Here is a 20,023-nt window from a genome sequence, read left to right on the forward strand (position 1 = left end):
CAGATTGGCACTGCATTTATTCAGAGGGGCACTGCATTTGTTCAGATTGGCACTGCATTTGTTCAGAGTGGCACTGCATTTGTTCAGAGCAGAACTGCATTTGTTCAGATTGGCACTGCATTTGTTCAGATTGGCACTGCATTTCTTCAGAGTGGCACTGCATTTGTTCAGAGCAGAACCTCATTTGTTCAGAGCGGCACTGCATTTGTTCAGAGCGGCACAGCATTTGTTGAAAAGCGGCACTGCATTTGTTCAGAGTAACACTGCATTTGTTCAGTGTGGCACTGCATTTGTTCAGATTGGCACTGCATTTGTTCAGAGTGGCACTGCATTTGTTCAGATTGGCACTGCATTTGTTCAGAGCGTAACTGCATTCGTTCAGAATGGCACTGCATTTGTTCAGAGCGGAACTGCATTTGTTCAGAGCGGAACTGCATTCGTTCAGAGTGGCACTGCATTTGTTCAGAGTGGCACTGCATTTGTTCAGAGCGGAACTGCATTTGTTCAGAGTGGCACTGCATTTGTTCAGATTGGCACTGCATTTGTTCAGAGCAGAACTGCATATGTTCAGAGTGGAACTGCATTTGTTCAGAGCGGAACTGCATTTGTTCAGATTGGCACTGCATTTGTTCAGAATGGAACTGCATTTGTTCAGAGCGGAACTGCATTTGTTCAGAGCGGAACTGCATTTGTTCAGAGTGGCACTGCATTTGTTCAGAGTGGCACTGCATTTGTTCAGAGCGGAACTGCATTTGTTCAGAGCGGAACTGCATTTGTTCAGAGCGGAACTGCATTTGTTCAGAGTTTCACTGCATTTGTTCAGAGTGGCACTGCATTTGTTCAGAGTGGCACTGCATTTGTTCAGATTGGCACTGCATTTGTTCAGAGCGGAACTGCATTTGTTCAGAGCGGAACTGCATTTGTTCAGAGCGGAACCGCATTTGTTCAGAGCGGAACTGCATTTGTTCAGAGTGGCACTGCATTTGTTCAGAGCGGCACTGCATTTGTTCAGAGCGGAACTGCATTTGTTCAGAACAGCACTGCATTTGTTCAGAGCGGAACTGCATTTGTTTAGAGTGGCGCTGCATTTGTTCAGAGCGGAACTGCATTTGTTCAGATTGGCACTGCATTTGTTCAGAATGGAACTGTATTTGTTCAGAGTGGAACTGAATTTGTTCAGAGTGGCACTGCATTTGTTCAGAGCGGAACTGCATTTGTTCAGAGCGGAACTGCATTTGTTCAGAGTGGCAATGCATTTGTTCAGAGCGGAACTGCATTTGTTCAGAGCGGAACTGCATTTGTTCAGAGCGGCACTGCATTTGTTCTGAGCGGAACTGCATTTGTTCAGAGCGGAACTGCATTTGTTCAGAGCGGCACTGCATTTGTTCAGAGTGGCAGTGCATTCGTTCAGAGTGGCATTGCATTTGTTCAGATCGGCACTGCATTTGTTCAGAGTGGCACTGCATTCGTTCAGAGTGGCACTGCATTTGTTCAGATTGGCACTGCACTTGTTCAGAGTGGCACTGCATTTGTTCAGAGTGGCACTGCATTCGTTCAGGGTGGCACTGTAGTTGTTAAGACTGGCACTGCATTCATCCAGATTGGCACTGCATTTGTTCAGATTGGCACTGCATTTATTCAGAGGGGCACTGCATTTGTTCAGATTGGCACTGCATTTGTTCAGAGTGGCACAGCATTTGTTCAGAGCAGAACTGCATTTGTTCAGATTGGCACTGCATTTGTTCAGATTGGCACTGCATTTCTTCAGAGTGGCACTGCATTTGTTCAGAGCAGAACCTCATTTGTTCAGAGCGGCACTGCATTTGTTCAGAGCCGCACAGCATTTGTTGAAGAGCGGCACTGCATTTGTTCAGAGTAACACTGCATTTGTTCAGTGTGGCACTGCATTTGTTCAGATTGGCACTGCATTTGTTCAGAGTGGCACTGCATTTGTTCAGATTGGCACTGCATTTGTTCAGAGCGTAACTGCATTCGTTCAGAATGGCACTGCATTTGTTCAGAGCGGAACTGCATTTGTTCAGAGCGGAACTGCATTCGTTCAGAGTGGCACTGCATTTGTTCAGAGTGGCACTGCATTTGTTCAGAGCGGAACTGCATTTGTTCAGAGTGGCACTGCATTTGTTCAGATTGGCACTGCATTTGTTCAGAGCAGAACTGCATATGTTCAGAGTGGAACTGCATTTGTTCAGAGCGGAACTGCATTTGTTCAGATTGGCACTGCATTTGTTCAGAATGGAACTGCATTTGTTCAGAGCGGAACTGCATTTGTTCAGAGCGGAACTGCATTTGTTCAGAGTGGCACTGCATTTGTTCAGAGTGGCACTGCATTTGTTCAGAGCGGAACTGCATTTGTTCAGAGCGGAACTGCATTTGTTCAGAGCGGAACTGCATTTGTTCAGAGTTTCACTGCATTTGTTCAGAGTGGCACTGCATTTGTTCAGATTGGCACTGCATTTGTTCAGAGCAGAACTGCATTTGTTCAGATTGGCACTGCATTTGTTCAGAGTGGCACTGCATTTGTTCTGAGTGGCACTGCATTTGTTCAGAGCAGAACTGCATTTGTTCAGATTGGTACTGCATTTATTCAGAGTGGAACTGCATTTGTTCAGATTGGCACTGCATTTGTTCAGAGCGGAACTGCATATGTTCAGAGTGGAACTGCATTTGTTCAGAGCGGAACTGCATTTGTTCAGATTGGCACTGCATTTGTTCAGAGTGGAACTGCATTTGTTCAGAGTGGAACTGCATTTGTTCAGAGTTTCACTGCATTTGTTCAGAGTGGCACTGCATTTGTTCAGATTGGCACTGCATTTGTTCAGAGCAGAACTGCATTTGTTCAGATTGGCACTGCATTTGTTCAGAGTGGCACTGCATTTGTTCTGAGTGGCACTGCATTTGTTCAGAGCAGAACTGCATTTGTTCAGATTGGTACTGCATTTATTCAGAGTGGAACTGCATTTGTTCAGATTGGCACTGCATTTGTTCAGAGCGGAACTGCATATGTTCAGAGTGGAACTGCATTTGTTCAGAGCGGAACTGCATTTGTTCAGATTGGCACTGCATTTGTTCAGAGTGGAACTGCATTTGTTCAGAGTGGAACTGCATTTGTTCAGAGTGGCCCTGCATTTGTTCAGAGTGGCACTGCATTTGTTCAGAGCGGAACTGCATTTGTTCGGAGCGGAACTGCATTTGTTCAGAGCGGAACTGCATTTGTTCAGAGCGGAACTGTATTTGTTCAGAGCGGAACTGCATTTCTTCAGAGCGGAACTGCATTTGTTCAGAGCGGCACTGTATTTGTTCAGAGCAGAACTGCATTTGTTCAGAGCGGAACTGCATTTGTTCAGAGTGGCACTGCATTTGTTCAGAGTGGCACTGCATTTGTTCAGAGCAGAACTGCATTTGTTCAGAGTGGCACTGCATTTGTTCAGAGTGGCACTGCATTTGTTCAGAGTGACACTGCATTTGTTCAGAGCGGAACTGCATTCGTTTAGAGTGGCACTGACTTTGTTCAGAGTGGCACTGCATTCGTATTCAACATGGAGGAAGACTGATTCATCAGCTGATGGGTGGGGTGTGAGGGCAGTGGTGCCAGTGGGTGGTAATCAGTAGGGGATTTTCTTGCCCGTGTTTGGCCTGATCGTATGAGAGTCATGCAGCCTGGAGTATTTCCGTGCCACTCCCTCCTGACTGTACACCACTGTGCTGCCACCTCTGGTGGGTGGGTCCTGGATCTGGGACAGGACATACCCACGATGGTGATGGAGGTATCTGGGACATTGGTAGGGTATGGTTCAATGAGTACGGCTACATCAGGCTCTTGGGTCACTAGTTTGTGGGACAATTCGATACTTTGGGGATCGTTGCACCAAAGCCACATCAGACAAGCTGAGCAATTATCACCCTTTCTCCAGCCCTGTCATCTTTGATATCGCACTTGTGTCTGGTAATAATCCATTACAAATCCCTTACAAACAGAATTCCAGATACAAACGTTTCTTAGTTCCACAGGAGTGAAGATTTCACACATGAAAATGTTGGGTAAGTGAAAAGGGAGAGGTAAATCAGAGGGATTTAAGGATAAAAATTGGCTTTGGCCTATTGAAAAGACAATCGGGAAAGTTGCATAACAACCTCACTTCATCTGCTAAACGTTACAGCCAAGAGTCAAAATTGCCCCCAAAATGTCTATTCATCAATCGTGCCTCAAACTCAGACATTGTCGGTTCAGCGATGTACTGTTGGGAAAACCATATCTTCACAAACTGTATTTTACTTTAAAAATTTGGAAAGACAATGCATTTTTTGGGCACTTGGATTTTTTTTTACAAAAATGTACTAATTTCACCTTTGGATTGGGAGCGAACGTGCCTTTTCCAAGAAATCGCCTGACCAGTGATGGTACTTGACGGGAGAGAGTTGTCTGCTTGTTTGCACTGCAATTATTTTAATTGATGGGGGAAAAACTGGTTTAAAGGCAAAAAGTCACTGATTTACTAGAAATCACATGACAGGCATGAGCTTTAAGTTTGGGACTTGGCTTTTTGAATTCAGTTGGCACTGAACTGAGAAAGCAAAAAGCTGCCCAGCTCACCCTCTCTTTGCCTTGCCTGAAATAAAGTGATTGCCAGTATCCAGCTAAGAATCCTCAGCTCGGTGGAACTTGTCTGTCACTGGAAACCCCAAGAGGCTGAAACAAGAAGGACCGGTCTGGCTCTATTCTCCTCCATGCCGAAGCTCCATCGGTCAGAACCTCTAGACATCTAATGGGGCCAGCATGGGGGAGCTCCAGATCGACAGCATCAAAACCCTGTAAACTTTATCCTTTATTTTATAAAGATTATCTTTAAACCAAAGTCCATTCCTGCAGAGACCCTTTCTGTTTTTCCTTTATTTGTGTGTGTGTGTGTGTGTATACATGTGCTGGGGAATTTTAAAAGGGATAGATAGTTATACTTTAACCAGTTCTTGCAACTTGTCTTAAAAAAGAAATTTTGTTTTATAATAAATCAATCATTCTGAGTTTATCGAAAGGAGCCTGGTTAAAGTCTCTTTTACTCTGAGTCTAACAGTAACTAAGGTAAATCATTGGCCATTTTGGTGAATGAATTAAACTTTTAAACTAATGGTGTGACCTGCGGAGTAGTGTGGCTGGAGAGACTCTGCACTCCCCCATCCTGGTCGTAACAACGCCCAGGCGGCATTCTCCGCCCACCCCTCTTCTTCTGTGTTAATAACTTCCTCCATCTTTCATCCAACCTTATGTATCGCTTTGCTGCAGCCTCTCTCTATATTCATCTGCAGATTCAGTACATGTAATCTTCATTCCTGCCGCATTGCTTTGAGGCATTGACCTACTGCACTGCCTTTCAATAAGGTCATAAAAACCTTCCTTATTTCAAATCTTCGAAGGTGCTTCCTTCATGCCTCTCAAAATTACAACCATCAGCGCGTCCCTTTGCCTCGATAAGCCAAGGAGTGAGGTTACATCCTGGTTACATCAGTCAGAGTGGGCCCTAACTTTAGTGTGAAACAAAGCCACCTTGTCACGGACGCTGCAATTGTGTGAGTGTGTCAATGGTCTCGCTTTCTTCCCTGATCTCAAATGCAGTTCGCCATCAGCTCTACACTAACATCAGTAGCGCAGTCTCAATCAATGGGTGGGAATCGGATAGCTTTCCGATTAAATCTGGAGTCAGGCAGGGCTGTCCTCTCTCGCCTGTTCTTTTCGTGTGTTGCATAGAACCCTTTGCCGAGTCCATCAGGAAGGGTCCGGGCATAAGAGGAGTGATGATCCCAGGCAGTGGAGGCACTCAGGTCAAAGCCTCCCTGTACATGGATGATGTCGCCGTCTTCTGCTCGGATCCGCTGTCGGTGCGCAGACTGATCCACATCTGTGACCAGTTCAAACTGGCCTCAGGAGCCAAGGTAAATCGTGGGAAGAGCGAGGCCATGTTCTTTGGGAACTGGGCTGACCGATCCTTTGTCCCCTTCACTGTCAGGGCTGACGGCCTGAAGGTGCTGGGGATATGGTTCAGAGGGACCAGGGCATGCGTTAGAAACTGGAAGGAGCGAGTGTCTATGGTGAAAAGGAAACTGGGCATGTGGGAGCGACGCTCCCTCTCCATTGCGGGTAAGAACCTGGTCATCAGGTGTGAGGTACTCTCGCTGTTGCTGTACGTGGCGCAGGTCTGGCCCATTCCACACTCCTGCGTGGTGGCGATCACCCGAGCCATCTTCCGCTTTATCTGGAGGTCGAAAATGGATCGTGTCCGCAGGGACGCGATGTACAAGCCTCTAGATAAAGGGGGAAAAAACGTGCCCAACATCGCCCTCATACTGATGGCCACCTTTGTGTGTGGCTGCATCAAGCGGTGCGTAGACCCTCAGTACGCAAACACCAAGTGTCACTACGTGCTGAGGTTCTACCTGTCCCCGGTGTTGTGAAGGATGGGTCTGGCCACGCTGCCGCGGAACGCTCCAAGTAGTTGGACCGTGCCGTACCACCTGTCCCTGGTGGAAAAATTTATGCAGAGAAACACCTTTGACCACAAGTCTATCAGGCAGTGGTCGGCACATAACGCCTTAGAGGCCCTGAGGGAAAAGGAGAGGGTGGATCCTGTGGGATGGTTCCCCGAGCATACTGTCAAAGTCATTTGGCAGAATGCCTCATCGCCAGAACTTTCCAACAAGCACCAAGATGTAGCTTGGCTGGTGGTGAGAAAGGCCCTCCCCGTCAGATCCTTCCTACATGCCAGGAGTCTCACCCCCTCGGCACGTTGCCCTCGAGGTGGCTGTGGTGGGGAAGAGACCGTTGTTCACCTCCTTGTGGATTGTGCCTTTGCAAAGAAGGTCTGGAGAGAGATGCAGTGGTTTCTGTCGAGGTTCATCCCGAGCAGTTCTGTGACACAGAACTCTGTGCTCTACGGGCTGTTCCCAGGGACACACACGGTAGACAAACATCAACTGCAGCTGGAGGATCATCAACTCGGTGAAAGACGCTCTTTGGTCTGCCCGAAACTTGTTGGTCTTCCAGCGCAAAGAGTTGTCCCCGACCGAGTGTTGCAGACTGGCACATTCCAAAGTCCAGGACTACGTGCTGAGGGACGCACTAAAGCTTGGGGCAGCTGTCGCAAAGGCGCAATGGGGAAGGGTCGCTGTCTAAGACCTTTCTGCCACAGGGCACCGAGGGACTGGGAACTGTTTAAATCCCCTCAGGCTGTACAGCTCAAAATGAATGTCTGCAAATGATTGTAATATTGTTTGTACTGATGCACGTGGTGATACAGGTTGTAAAAGCTGAACCTGATTGTATCTTTGTAATGGTGTTTTTGAAATGGTTTGGAATGTGGTTGAAGATATTTTATGAATAAAGTATATTTTTGCAAAAGTAAAAAAAATCAGCATTGCTAAAGCTCCACCTGAGAAGTTCAGCGATCATTCCACCTTCCTGCTGGGCTCTTAAACTGGCATTGGCTTTGCCCGCCTGTTACCCAGATAGCTTGACCTTCCTGTCCATTGTGGATGTCTGATCTGTAACGCTGCTTTTACACTTGAGCAGGATGTTGGAAATTGCCCCACTGGTTTCCTGTTTCATGTGAAAGGATTTTTTTTTCCCCTCAGCAACAGTTAATTTTCGAAAAAGCCCAAGTCCATCCAGGACTGGAATCGAGTCCCCTCCTCTCTATCCTGCAGGCCTGGGAGAATGGTAAGTACCTGGACATGGACCTCTCTTTACCAGCGCACACACTCCCAATGCCCATCGAATCTCTTTCTTCTCTCTCAGTTATATGGATACAATAATTACTCCCAGCTCCTCAGACAATGAAGCAGTTCTCACCCACAAGCTGCTAGACCTGGATAATATTTTAGGAATTAGGTCACCAAGAGCACACAATAAACTCACAGCGAAATCGCACAGATAGTAAATAATCATTTTGCCTCAGCATTTACCAGGGAGATTAACATATTTGACCAGTATTATTGAAATCTTTGAAAGAGTAACAGGCAGCATAGGTGAGGGTTGATACAATATTGGATTTTCATTAAGCCTTTAATATGGTTCCGCATTTAGACTCATGACTAAAGTCAGGTAATGTGGAGGAGGAGCATGTCAGGGAATGGTCAACAAATCTGGCAGCAAATCAGCAGGAAAGAGAATCGGGGTTAAGGGTAAGTTCCCAAATGGTAGAAGGTGAGAAATGGTGTTCCCCAGGGACTGGTGCTGGGGCTGTTGCTGTTCAGCATTTACACAAAGACTCAGGAATCAGAAATATAGTTTCAACATTTGCTGATGACATAACATCGGTGGCTATAGTGACAGAGGGAGAACTGTGAAAAAGCACATGAATAAACTTGCAGAAAGGGTGGGTGATCAGCAAATGAACCTGAATCCAGGTAATTGCGAGGCAATATGTTTTGGTGGAAAGAATAAGGAGGTCAGATGCCCCTTGGAAGACAGAAACTGGGGAGGAACAGAGGGACCTGGAGGTGCTGATACACTCGAAAGGGATGGTGCAGGTGAATAAGGCCATGAAAAGGAAGCAAAGCACCTAGGGTTCACTTTCACAGGAATAAAAATTGGAGAGGGCAGCGGTTATGTTAAACCTGTACTGAACTTTGCTGAGACAACACTAGGAGCATTGGGAACAGTCCTGGTGCCCATATTATAAAAACAATATTGAGACACTGGAGAAGGTGCGAAAAAGATTCACGTGCGCGATTACGTAGAATTAACACGACTGCAGAAAGGTTGTATCCGTCAGGGAAGATTGGAGAAGCTGGAATCAAGTGAAGGCTGCAGGTCTTCAAAATCACGAAAATATTTGGCGGAGTAGACATGGGAAGATGTGGGTGAGACTAAAACTATCGGCCATAAATAAATAAATCCAATAGGGAATTCAGGAGAAACTTCATTTCACAGAAACTGGTGTGAATATGAAGCTAGCCACCACCTGGAGTGGTTAAGGTGAATAGCATAGTTGCATTTAAGGGGGACCCACATAAGCATAAAAGGGAGAAAGGAATAGAAGGATTGTTAAAACAGGAGACACACTGTTGAAACTTTTCATCTTACACTCATCAGGACAGGTTTCCCAGAATACCAAATCTCCAAGGGAACAAACATTTATGCTGCATGAGACGAGGGTGCTGATTGGTTGGCAAGTGGACTCTGATTAGTAGAGGTGTTGCCATGCAGAATGCGCCAGGGAGCAGTTAACTGCCAAGCTGTTTGTTTAAATTCAAACTAGGCAAGTTGACTTTGATTGATCAAGGCTTCACCATGGGGGACGTACCGGGGAATAATCAGCCCGGGAGCCCTGCTGGGGTGCATTCTGGCACAGTTTGGTTTGTGTATGATATTCTGTTCTGGATCCAGGTTATCACCTGGTACCAGCATGGGTGTGCACTACCTGCAGTATAACTGCAGTCCAGGGTTAACCTATGACTCTGTGGGTGTCCACTCCATGATTAGCATCCTTGAGATATTAACGTAATCTCAACTGGTACACAGCTATAATATGGGTTCAATCTACAGTCCGCATAATCATATTTCACAAATATTCGCTTGAATCAGATGGATAATGCATCGTTAGATTTCAATCCCATGATGTTGTCATGATAATGAAGGAAAAACTCCGAACTGCGTCCGGAAGTATTGGGCTTTAAAAATAAGACCTGAGTTTTTAAAAATACACACAAGCCACTGTCTGGAATGCTGCAGGGTGACTCCCTAAGAGGTAATGGAACCCCGCCCTGTTGGCAGACAAGGTACTTCTAAAGACATCCAGAAACTAATTGCTCCCTCCAGTAGAGACAATGGGACATAGTGGGAGATGAGTATCACCTCATCAAGAAATCCTGTGAGCAATGCCCAGACAGATTGGTGAATCCACTTCCCACTTGGAATATACAAAGAAGGGGTTAAAAGTGAACTGCATAGCTGCCCCGGTGTCTGTCTGTTGGTGGGTGCACTGAGACAGAGCAAGTGCTGGAAATTTGACTCAGAAGTAACAGCCATCCTGATCTCTGTCCCTCTCTACTGAATTCAACACTACTGGAACCTTGAACTCGATTATTCATCCCCTGAAGTCAACACTACTGGAATCTTGAAACCAGCTATTCATCTACAAGGTGTACAAGATTATGAGGGGCATGGACAGGGTGGATAGGGAGCAGCTGTTCCCCTTAGTTGAAGGGTCAGTCAGGAGGGGACATAAGTTCAAGGTGAGGGGCAGGAGGTTTAGGGGGGATGTGAGGAAAATCTTTTTTACCCAGAGGGTGGTGACAGTCTGGAATGCGCTGCCTGGGAGGGTGGTGGAGGCGGGTTGCCTCACATCCTTTAAAAAGTACCTGGATGAGCACTTGGCACCGTCATAACATTCAAGGCTATGGGCCAAGTGCTGGTAAATGGGATTAGGTAGGTAGGTCAGGTGTTTCCCACATGTCGGTGCAGACTCGATGGGCCGAAGGGCCTCTTCTGCGCTGTGTGATTCTGTGATTCTGTGAAGTGAATTCTACTGGAATCTTGAAACCGGCTATCCATCTACTGAAGTCAACACTGCTGGAACCTCGAAACCAACTATTCGACCACCAGAGTCAATTCTACTGGAATCTCGAATCTCAAAGGCAGCGACACTCAATCACCTACTCCCCACAAGTCAGGGACTGATTTGTATACCACACCCTCTCACCCGGGGCACAGCAATTTGGGGGTTGTCCCAGTCAGACGTTGACAAATTGAGGGGTCTCACCTGGAGCAACAACTTTGAGGAACCTCACCCTGGGGGATGGGTCATAACAATGTTCTGAGGTGATCTTAAATTATGAATGAAACTATTAACTAAGATATTTCCTCATGGATTTTCCCAGTGGTAACAGTTCTCAGCTTTAGCTCAGCGTTAGCCTCCGATTTAGACAGTGATGGATTCAAGTCTCGTTGAAAAGACTCGAACGCAAAACCCAGGCTGATGTTCCAGTGGGGGGATTCCTGCACCGTCTATATTTTTGGAACGATATATTAAACTGTAGGCCTCCACCTGCTCTGTAAGGCGACACTATTTGAGGAAGAACAGGGGAACTTTCTCCGGTGTCCTGGTCAATTTTCATCCCTCAATCCACATCAGAAAGATGAACGACCTGACCCTTGTCACATTGCTGCTTGTGGGATCTTGCTATGCGTAAATTGGCTGCTGTGTGTCCTACATTACAACGAACTTCAAAAAAGAAAAGTGTGCTGTGAAAAGCCCGGTGTACCATCTATTTTTTTGTTGACTGCCATAAGTTGGACAGGAGCGCTGGTTAAGCAGTATCCCTGCGATCTGCTGAGTGGCCTGATTGTGAGATAGGCTGGTAACTGTTCGGCTTTTACCGACACGATTCGAGCGTTCATTAGCTCTCCCACAGGCCCAAGGTGCCCCAAAGCCAAATGCATGTTTTGTAGTGGAGTCACTGTTGACATGGAGGGAAAGCGCAGTCGCCAATGTACACACAGCAAGATCCCGCAAGCAGCCATGAGTAAACGACCACACAATCAATTATCTTGGCCGAAGGGTAAACATTGACCAGCAGCCCCGTGTTTACCTTCTCCCAAGCTTTCCCCAGCTTCCCCTCCCCCACAAAAACCTGCACCCTCAAGCCAGGAAAAGCAGGAAAGCCTCAGCCATGGAATTGGCCACAACTGTCAACAATCCCCAGTCCAAAACAAACTCCCGGTGTTATTCCTCCGTTTGTGGAACTGAATGACCCCCGTTGTGAAAGGTACGTGGCTGTGACGCCTCTCAATGGCTTCTTTTCAGTTTCTGTTTTGTTGTGATAAAGCCAGCAAGAGTAAAGTGTCCCAGCGCGAGCTGGTTTGAGGTCCGGGAAGTCAGATTTACGGGAAAGATCGGGCTCCTCACCACGCTGGCATTTGCACTGAAATGAGCAGGGTCCCTGGCGTCCGGACCCACAGACACCAGCCCCAAGGCGGGGGTGAAAACGAGGGGGTGTATCATTGCGCCGCTTGTTTTAGAATGGGGTCAGCGGAGGGAGCAGGGCTGAATCAGCTCGAGTGTGATCTTACCAATCACACGGGCATCTACACAGCACGGGCATCTCCACAGCACGGGCATCTACACAGCACGGGCATCTACACAGCACGGGCATCTACACAGCACGGGCATCTACACAGCACGGGCATCTACACAGTACGGTGTGAGCCACTGGGAACTGGAGAGACCAGTTTGCCTGAGGTCACTTTTTGTCCTTTGTCTTATTGAAACTTCAATCTACACATGAGGCAGGGAGGAAAGTCAGTGAAACACAACCTTGTTTCCCTCAACATGTCAGGAATTGGGGAAAAGTCGGTAGGAACACACCACGGGAATACTGCGTCCGGATCGGCTAGATGGGCTGAAGGCCTCCTGCCTAAAAGCAGTTACCATGTTACGAGGGATTGTTGAAAATAGGCTACGTGGCAAAGCAGGATAAAATGGTGAACACAGGTACCAGACCGTGCAGGGCTTAATACAAAACACCTCATGACAATGAGTCCACCGCACAGAAGCTGGTCAGTCAGCCCAAAGGGACCAGGCCGGAGTTTCTACTCCATACGAGCTTCTCCCACCTCCCCTCCCCCTCTTCATCTAACCCTGTCAGCACATTCTTCCATTCCTTTCTCCCTCATGTACTTATTAGCTTCCCCTTAAACATATCTATATTCATTTTAACCTCCCCTTGCGGCTGCAAGTTCCACGTTGTCGTGGGTAGTGAAATTTCTCCTGAACTCCTCGATGGGTTTATTGATGAACACTTTCTGTTTATGACCTCTCGTTACTCCTGAATAATATTATCCTCTCAGTTCCAGTGTCATCCTTATGAATCATTTTTGGACCTTCTCCTGTGCCTCTGTATTCATTGTACAACATAGAGACCAGAGCTGTTCACAGTAGAACAAGTATGGGTTAATCAAGGTTCTATACAGGTTTAACAATATATTCCCTACGTATCAACTCTTGTCCTTCTAGAAATGGATCAGGCTACCTTGCTTGATTTCTTCTCTATCATCTTCTGTACGGGCTTCTTAGCCCATGTTGCTACATTTAATGGTATGTGTGTCTGCACCCCACATCCCCTTATTTGTCCACCTCATTTAGACACTTAGGGCTGGATTTTTGTGTGGGCTCAGGTGAATCCGACTTGCCCACTTTCGTGCCTTCTGTAATGCACATCTGCCCCATGTGTGACTTTGTCCAGGATTTGTGTCTTTTCATGCAGGCTTTGGGTTCTCAGTGCATTTTTCTAGCCACTATGGAAGGGGTGGGGAGTGCGGGTGCAGAGCTGGGCCGGTGAGAGAGCCCGTCTCCGTTCTCCAACACAGCAGGCCAGCTCCCAACATCATTTAACGGCCCCCTAAACCTCACACCTCAGACCCTCCTCTCCATTACCCTCACACCCACTCACCATGTGGCCCCATGCTCCCTCTGATTTCTCTAACACCTCCATTCCCCCTTAGGCCCCTTCCCATCCCCCATACCACCCCATGCCCCCTCAGATCACTAATACCACCTCAATTCCCCCTCACATCCCTACCCATCCCCTTACCACCCCATGCCCCCTCAGATCACCCATGCCACCTCCATGCTCCCTATGTATCCTTCATTTCCATTCACCCAGTATGCTTTGTATAAATTCAGAAGCCATGCAATAGCAATTATCATTGATACAGGGGAGAAAAGCTACTCCAGTACAAAAAATTGTCATGCTTTAAGTGTCTATTAGGATTGTAAACAAACAGGAAACCACATTAAAGGCATATTCTGTCATTACAGCCTCTTAAAAGTTTCAATCGTTCTTGGATCAATTGGTGGAATGCTGAGCTGAAGCAACAACAGCTTTTGAAACCCAGACAAGCATTCAATAATGGCTCCAGCTGTTATAGAAAAAGCTTCCAGTTACATTGCCTGAAGCTAACAGAACACAATTTCCATTTCAAAGCCTAGGTCATGGAGAAATGTAGTCAGGAGGGGAGCTCTTGCAGTGATTTATTTTTCAACTTGCAAAGCCAGGGTTTTTTTTAGAACAGTCAGACATGTCAGCTGATTTAAATCACAGCACAAAACATGACAGCAGAGGCTGAGAGGACATTTTCTTATTTTTTTAATGCATCACGGCACTTTTGACAATTGGAAAAGTACTGTCATGCATGACAACACTTGCACAATGGTGGTCAAGGTAAGGGTTAACTTACCTTTGCAGGACAGCTCTCTATGATGAAACACTATGTTTAAAATACATCTTCAGTGCAATACAGCCCCTAATCACGACACTTGAGGTTTCAAAATGTTTTGCACTTGCCTATCAGGATGTTCTGGAGCCCTCAGCAGGTTTCAACCAGTAGCCATGAGCCCTTCAAGGAGGCGAGTTCCTTGAGGGTGAATAAAGCCCACAGCAGGGCATGAAACTAGTGAACTGGAGGGAATACAATCCCCCAGTGGTCCTCACGAAGTTGACCCCGACCTCGGAAGAGGTGCGTGTGCCTTATGTACCCCAGCCCAGCGAAAGGCCACACCAAAACAGTCAGGGAGCCAGAGGAATATTGCACTCAGGGCAGAAAAACACTAATTTCAACGTTTCGCGACCCAATTCACACTTCTATAAGGGAACAAAACTCTGACGCTTATTTTCCAGGCCGTGTGTGATTTCCCCCTTACTCCGATCGAAATGAAGCACCTTACACAGGAACAAAAGTTGAACCATGATTTATGAAAGGTTACTAATCGTAGAGGAGAGATGTAAACTGATTGACCGGAACCGCCCGTTATATGTGATGCTGCTGAGGAAGGTGCCCTGGTTGTGGCCATACGCTAACAGGGCATCAAAAGAGTGGAAGTCCTTTCCCTCAAGGTCGCTGGGTGTGAGCACCATGTAATGTAGAATATAAAACATACAGGCCCTAGACACAATTCTAGTGAACACTACAAAGACAATCGTCCTCTGTGGGTCTATGTCCGCTTCACTGAGAGGAGTTGACTTTGTACACAAAAGGTAACAGTCCCAGCATTTTTTGTCATCAGTTATTACCCATCCCCACTTGCCCTTGGGAAGAAAATGGTGAGGTGCCTTCCTAAATAGAATGAGTGACGTGCCAGGCCATTTCAGAGGGCAGTTGCTGTGAGTCCGGAGTCACAGAGAGCCCAGGCCACCAGAATCACTACACAAGGGGACAACAGTGGACCAGATGGATTTGGAAACGACATGATTATTTCGCAGTGTCTCTTAGGTTTATTTAACTAATTCAATTTCAACTCCCTGGCTGGTCAGGGGTTTGAAATCACGTCCCTGGACCATTGGACCAGGCATCTGAATTACTAGCCCAGGGACATAGCCAGAATCCTCATCTCTCCTTACAATAAACAACTGTCAGGGATAATTCCTGAACCCATCCTTTACCACCAAATCTAAACACGATGATGACATTTGGAGGAAGCTTTGCCCATATTAAAGCCCACTTGGCAGCAGCTTCCCCTGCCCAGGATCACCAAACACAGCAAATATGAGTCAGTGTTTGAATGTGGTGGAGCTGCAGGATATAAAGACTGATCTCTGCGAGGAAAAGGCAGAGCAAGAGAGAGAAACAGCTCCTTCACTCTGAGAAAGCAGCCGGCTACTCCCACAAGAGGCAGAATGAAATCCTTCCTCCTCACCATAGCTGCAGTACAGATCCTCCACTGCTCAGGTAGGTACTGGAGGGAGAGGGACACCTCATAAAGCAGCCACTTATTGGCAGTGAGATTCACTCACTGAGATCTTACCCCTGTGGAAAAAGAATTCACTGAAGGATGCGGCAGAGTTTTGGACAACTTTCCTTTTCTCTCTCCAGGAATACCGAGCCCGAAGGATGCTCTGAGAGTGTCAGTTATAAAACTGAACAGAATCACCGAGACCACCAATCTGTGTGGGATAACCAGGAGAAGAGTGAAAGATGTAAGTGTGTCCTGGTCTCAGTGTGTTTCACTGTCTAAAGTCTACCAGAATATTCCTGAGTGCAGTTAGACAGGGATTATTAAACAGGAGCAGAATATTCCATTCCACTCACACTGATGGGGGAATCAGCCCTGAGTAAGAACACTAGATACAGTCAGTCACTAATGACCTGTTTTCCTCTCATTAGATTAATCACACAGGAAAATTGTCCTACAAGGTGGATTTAACATTCTCTGTGAAAGAAACTGTCTGCTCCAAGAATTCCGGACTGGAATTTGATGATCCCAGCTGTCGCTTCTGTTCCAAAAAGACTGCGGTGAGTCCTGAGTTATACTGTCACATCAAACCCCCATGTGTACGGAGTCAGAAACATAGACAATAGGAGCAGGAGTGGGTCATTCAGCCCTTTGAGCCAGCTCTGCCTTTCAATATGATCATGGCTGATCCTCTATCACCATTCCCTACTCCCGCTCTCTCCCCATACCCCTATAAACCCCCTGTGTCCATGCTGAGATTGTTGTAACCAATCATTTGAATAATTTCCCCTTTCTTCTGACAGGAGGAAGGTTTGTGCAGAAGCCGTGTGGAATACTTTGCTGATGAGGTGATGGACATTGATGTGCAGTGTCGAGGTTTGAAGACAGTTGACAGTAAAAGTGGATCATTCGAGTCGACTGAAAACAGTATTGAGGTAACATCACAATTCTGCCCATCAGCACAATGGGGTTTCTACTCTCTGGGTTGGGATTTTCTCCACCTGTCTGACTCAATGTTGTATTTTGTATCTTCAAACTCTTCCCTTGGACGAGCCCTGCTCTAAAGAAAAACTCTCAGAACCTGCTCCTGACAGATTCACCAGCAGTCGATCTGGACCCAGATCCGATCTCTGCTGCTGTTATCAAAGAAAATAATTGCTCCTTATTGTCAGGCGGTTAACACAATAGAGTCCATTTTATGACTTTTATACTTTAACCATTGCTCTCGCTTTACCAGGGCTGCACCCTCTATTGCTGCAGCGTAAACCATCCATCCAGATGTTTGGTGGCACCTTCAACGTTCCACATTGAACCACTGGATCCCACCAGCGATTTAGTGACTTAACAGCTCCTCATTCTGCATTGAATCTCCTTTAGATCATTGATTTAGGGATGATGCTAAAACAAGTGCTTTAAAAATCGTCATATCTTTCCCCAGCACTAAACATAAAAATATTAATATTTTAATACAGGTAACGAACAAGAGAACCAGACAACCTGTAGTCTATAAACGTAAGTAGAAATCAAGATTTTTACCTGGAGATTATTGACAACAAGGAACTGTTGAGACTTGGATATCTTTGCTTAGAATGCACCTGGTGACAGGAACATGGTTTTAATTCCGTATCCACCCAGAGTCAGTAGGGGAGGGGAGGCAAATCCCTGAATATTGTTGAGTCTTCTCCAGACCTAGTCAAAGGACTTTGGGGTGAAGTTCAGTTGAGGTGATTATATTTTCCAGTGAAGATTACAACACTAAGGAACAATGTTATGGCATCAAAGTCTTCGTTTTCCATATTTACCAGATAATAATTCCTGTGTTTCAGGGAGAATAGGGACAAGCTGATCAATAATCTCAGTCTCCATGAGTTTCTCCATCCAGCCCACAGCCCCACTGTCCCAGGGCTGCAGTGATTATCACTGTGGTGGAGAACAGGAGATGTTTGGTGAGGATTTCCCCAATCCAACACTGAGTCACTGAATCCCAACTCAGGAAGTGAAGGAGTTAACATTCGATCATTGGTTAAAAATCTAACAATATTGGAATCTGTTATTTGCAGATGAATCTAAAGATTAGAAAAATACAAAATGTCTCATTGATCTGAGCACTAACCCAATAAATCTGAATATTTTAATACAGGAGTAAAACAAATCAAAAGGCTGGTCGCTGCAACAGACTTCAAACGTGAGTATAAACTGGGACTGTGTGTCCGAGAGTTGCCTCTTGACCATCAACAACAATTAAACATTGACCTCAGATTGAACTCAGTCCATCTGAAAATGACCGTCTGTTGATTCTGTTCATTCCAGGAAGACTATGATGATTCAAGATTCCGACACTAACCATGAACGAAACTTCTGAAAGACCGAGCTTGGTGTGAACACAAGAAAACCTCATTCTGATTCAAGAAGATGTTATCAATTGTACTTTACTTGATCATATGTCAGGGCGGGAGGGGACCTGGGGTTCCTGACTGTACATTTTACTGTAACTGGGAGATTCTGTAGTTTGTAAATGTTCTGTCCTTTGGTGTGTGTTGTTGTCTTGTATTCTGTGGATCACATTAAAAGTGTAAAGAGAATATTCCCTGATGTTCTCCGAATGTTGTTTCTCATGTCACTGATGGGATGGGCGTTCAGACAGACACGGCTCTCGAACCAGCCTGTCACATACTGTGACCACTTTCCCCAGTCTGCTGGTAGCTGCTGAGAATCTGGGGCTTCATGGCTTTAAGTCAATGTTGGGCAGTGGACGATTAGGAACGTATCAAAACAGTTCCTTTTATTCATGTGGAGCTGCCAATTCCTGGGCGATGCGGCAATTGAACATTTCATGAACCACTTGGTGAAATGGTTTCTGTGGTTGGAATTCCCCACTCCCACAGCAGCGGGGATCATGGTGGGCAGGGTGTGGAAATTTGGACTGAGGCCAAGAATCAGAATCCCACCGGCGAGGGAACGAGTCACCATCTCCCCCTCAGCACTTTCCTGGCCGGGTTCATGGTGGGTCTGCTTCCTCGCTGGTGCATGTCGGCATTGGGATTTTCCTGTCCTGGACGCTCATTAATGGGGCTGCAGACCGGAACCTTCCGCCCGGTGAGCAGGAAATCAGACCCTTCTGTTACCCCGACATGCAAACATGGTGTGTGCCCGTCACCGGGGATCTCTTTGACTTGCCCGCCGCCGGGCACTGCCTTCACCATTGGCACCGGTCCTCCCCTGGGCACCGGCAGTGTTTCACCCAGCAGCTGGTATGCACTCGAATGGAGGAGAGTGGGTGGAAGAAACAAAGATGTCGGGGGTCAGGAGGCGAAGTCTAAGGGTTTTGGGGGGCGGGGAGGTTTCGGGTAAGGGCAACTCTCCAAGGGGGAGGGGGTGGGGTGCCGGGTACTTTTTAAATATGGTGCCCGGGCACAAGGAGGTGGCCAATTTCCTGTCTGACCCGCCACGAGATTCAACGTCAACCTGACCCGCCGCGTAATTAATGAGCTGAATATCGTGCGATTGGGTGGGTTCACCCCCTCTGCTCGGTGGTGAGAGCCCCTCCAACTCCCCTCCTCCGCCACACCACTTAGTCCCAGAGTGACAGGCTCCACCCTGAGAGTGAACTCTTGCAGCTCTGGTGCGGGGGGTGAAATCTGAATCGTGCTGAACTGTGAGTTACTGGAAATATTGGTCTTCAGAGTGGATTCAGTTTAAACAGAGTCCGGATCATTCGAGACCCCAGTCTCCAGTCAAAGTCATCATTTAAAAGCTTCTCCAGCCCACTGGGATTCTGTCACCATCGGCCACAGGCTAAATAAACACTTTCTGTTCATCCCCTCATCGCTGCAGACTCTTCAAATCTCCAGCTGCTTCCCCTGATCTTTCCGGCTCCAATCCTGATCTATCCCACTGGCTTTCCCCATTGGTGGCTGCAGCCTCACCCAGTGTCCACTGAGCATCTTCCAGGATCCCGTTCTGTAGCTGTGTCCAGAGAGAGCAGAGTGAGACACACCAATCACACAGAGGTTACTGCCACACACGGTTAACAGGATATTGGCTGCTCTAAATGTCTGTTCTTACTGAGTGATGTTCACCAGCAACATTACCCAGCAACAGCCGATCTGAGAATCCCTTCATTCTGTGTAGCCGGCTGCCAGTCTGTCACCTCCTGTCTAGAGATAATGGGTCTGAGAGGCCAGTCTGGTACCTTTGAACCCGACTGGGAGTGACACCTGTATTTCCTGGTGTGAAACCTGGTGTGAAGCTCCGATTGACTTCCTTCCAAATCATCCCGATCA

The 20,023-nt window shown here is 46.8% G+C and overlaps 1 protein-coding gene across 1 annotated transcript; it reads left to right on the top strand.

Moving 5' to 3' along the window:
- Positions 1-15,604: 15,604 nt before the first annotated feature.
- Positions 15,605-18,314, top strand: LOC144686237 (secreted phosphoprotein 24-like). Its single transcript, XM_078551328.1, has 7 exons — positions 15,605-15,736; positions 15,881-15,984; positions 16,172-16,300; positions 16,544-16,675; positions 17,213-17,252; positions 17,881-17,925; positions 18,051-18,314. Exons 1-7 carry the CDS (start codon positions 15,685-15,687, stop codon positions 18,059-18,061), a joined length of 513 nt encoding a protein of 170 aa, XP_078407454.1. The 5' UTR covers positions 15,605-15,684; the 3' UTR covers positions 18,062-18,314.
- The last annotated feature ends 1,709 nt before the right edge of the window (positions 18,315-20,023 follow it).

Source organism: Cetorhinus maximus, chromosome 11 (genome assembly GCF_964194155.1).
Source record: "Cetorhinus maximus chromosome 11, sCetMax3.hap1.1, whole genome shotgun sequence".
NCBI lineage: Eukaryota > Metazoa > Chordata > Chondrichthyes > Lamniformes > Cetorhinidae > Cetorhinus > Cetorhinus maximus.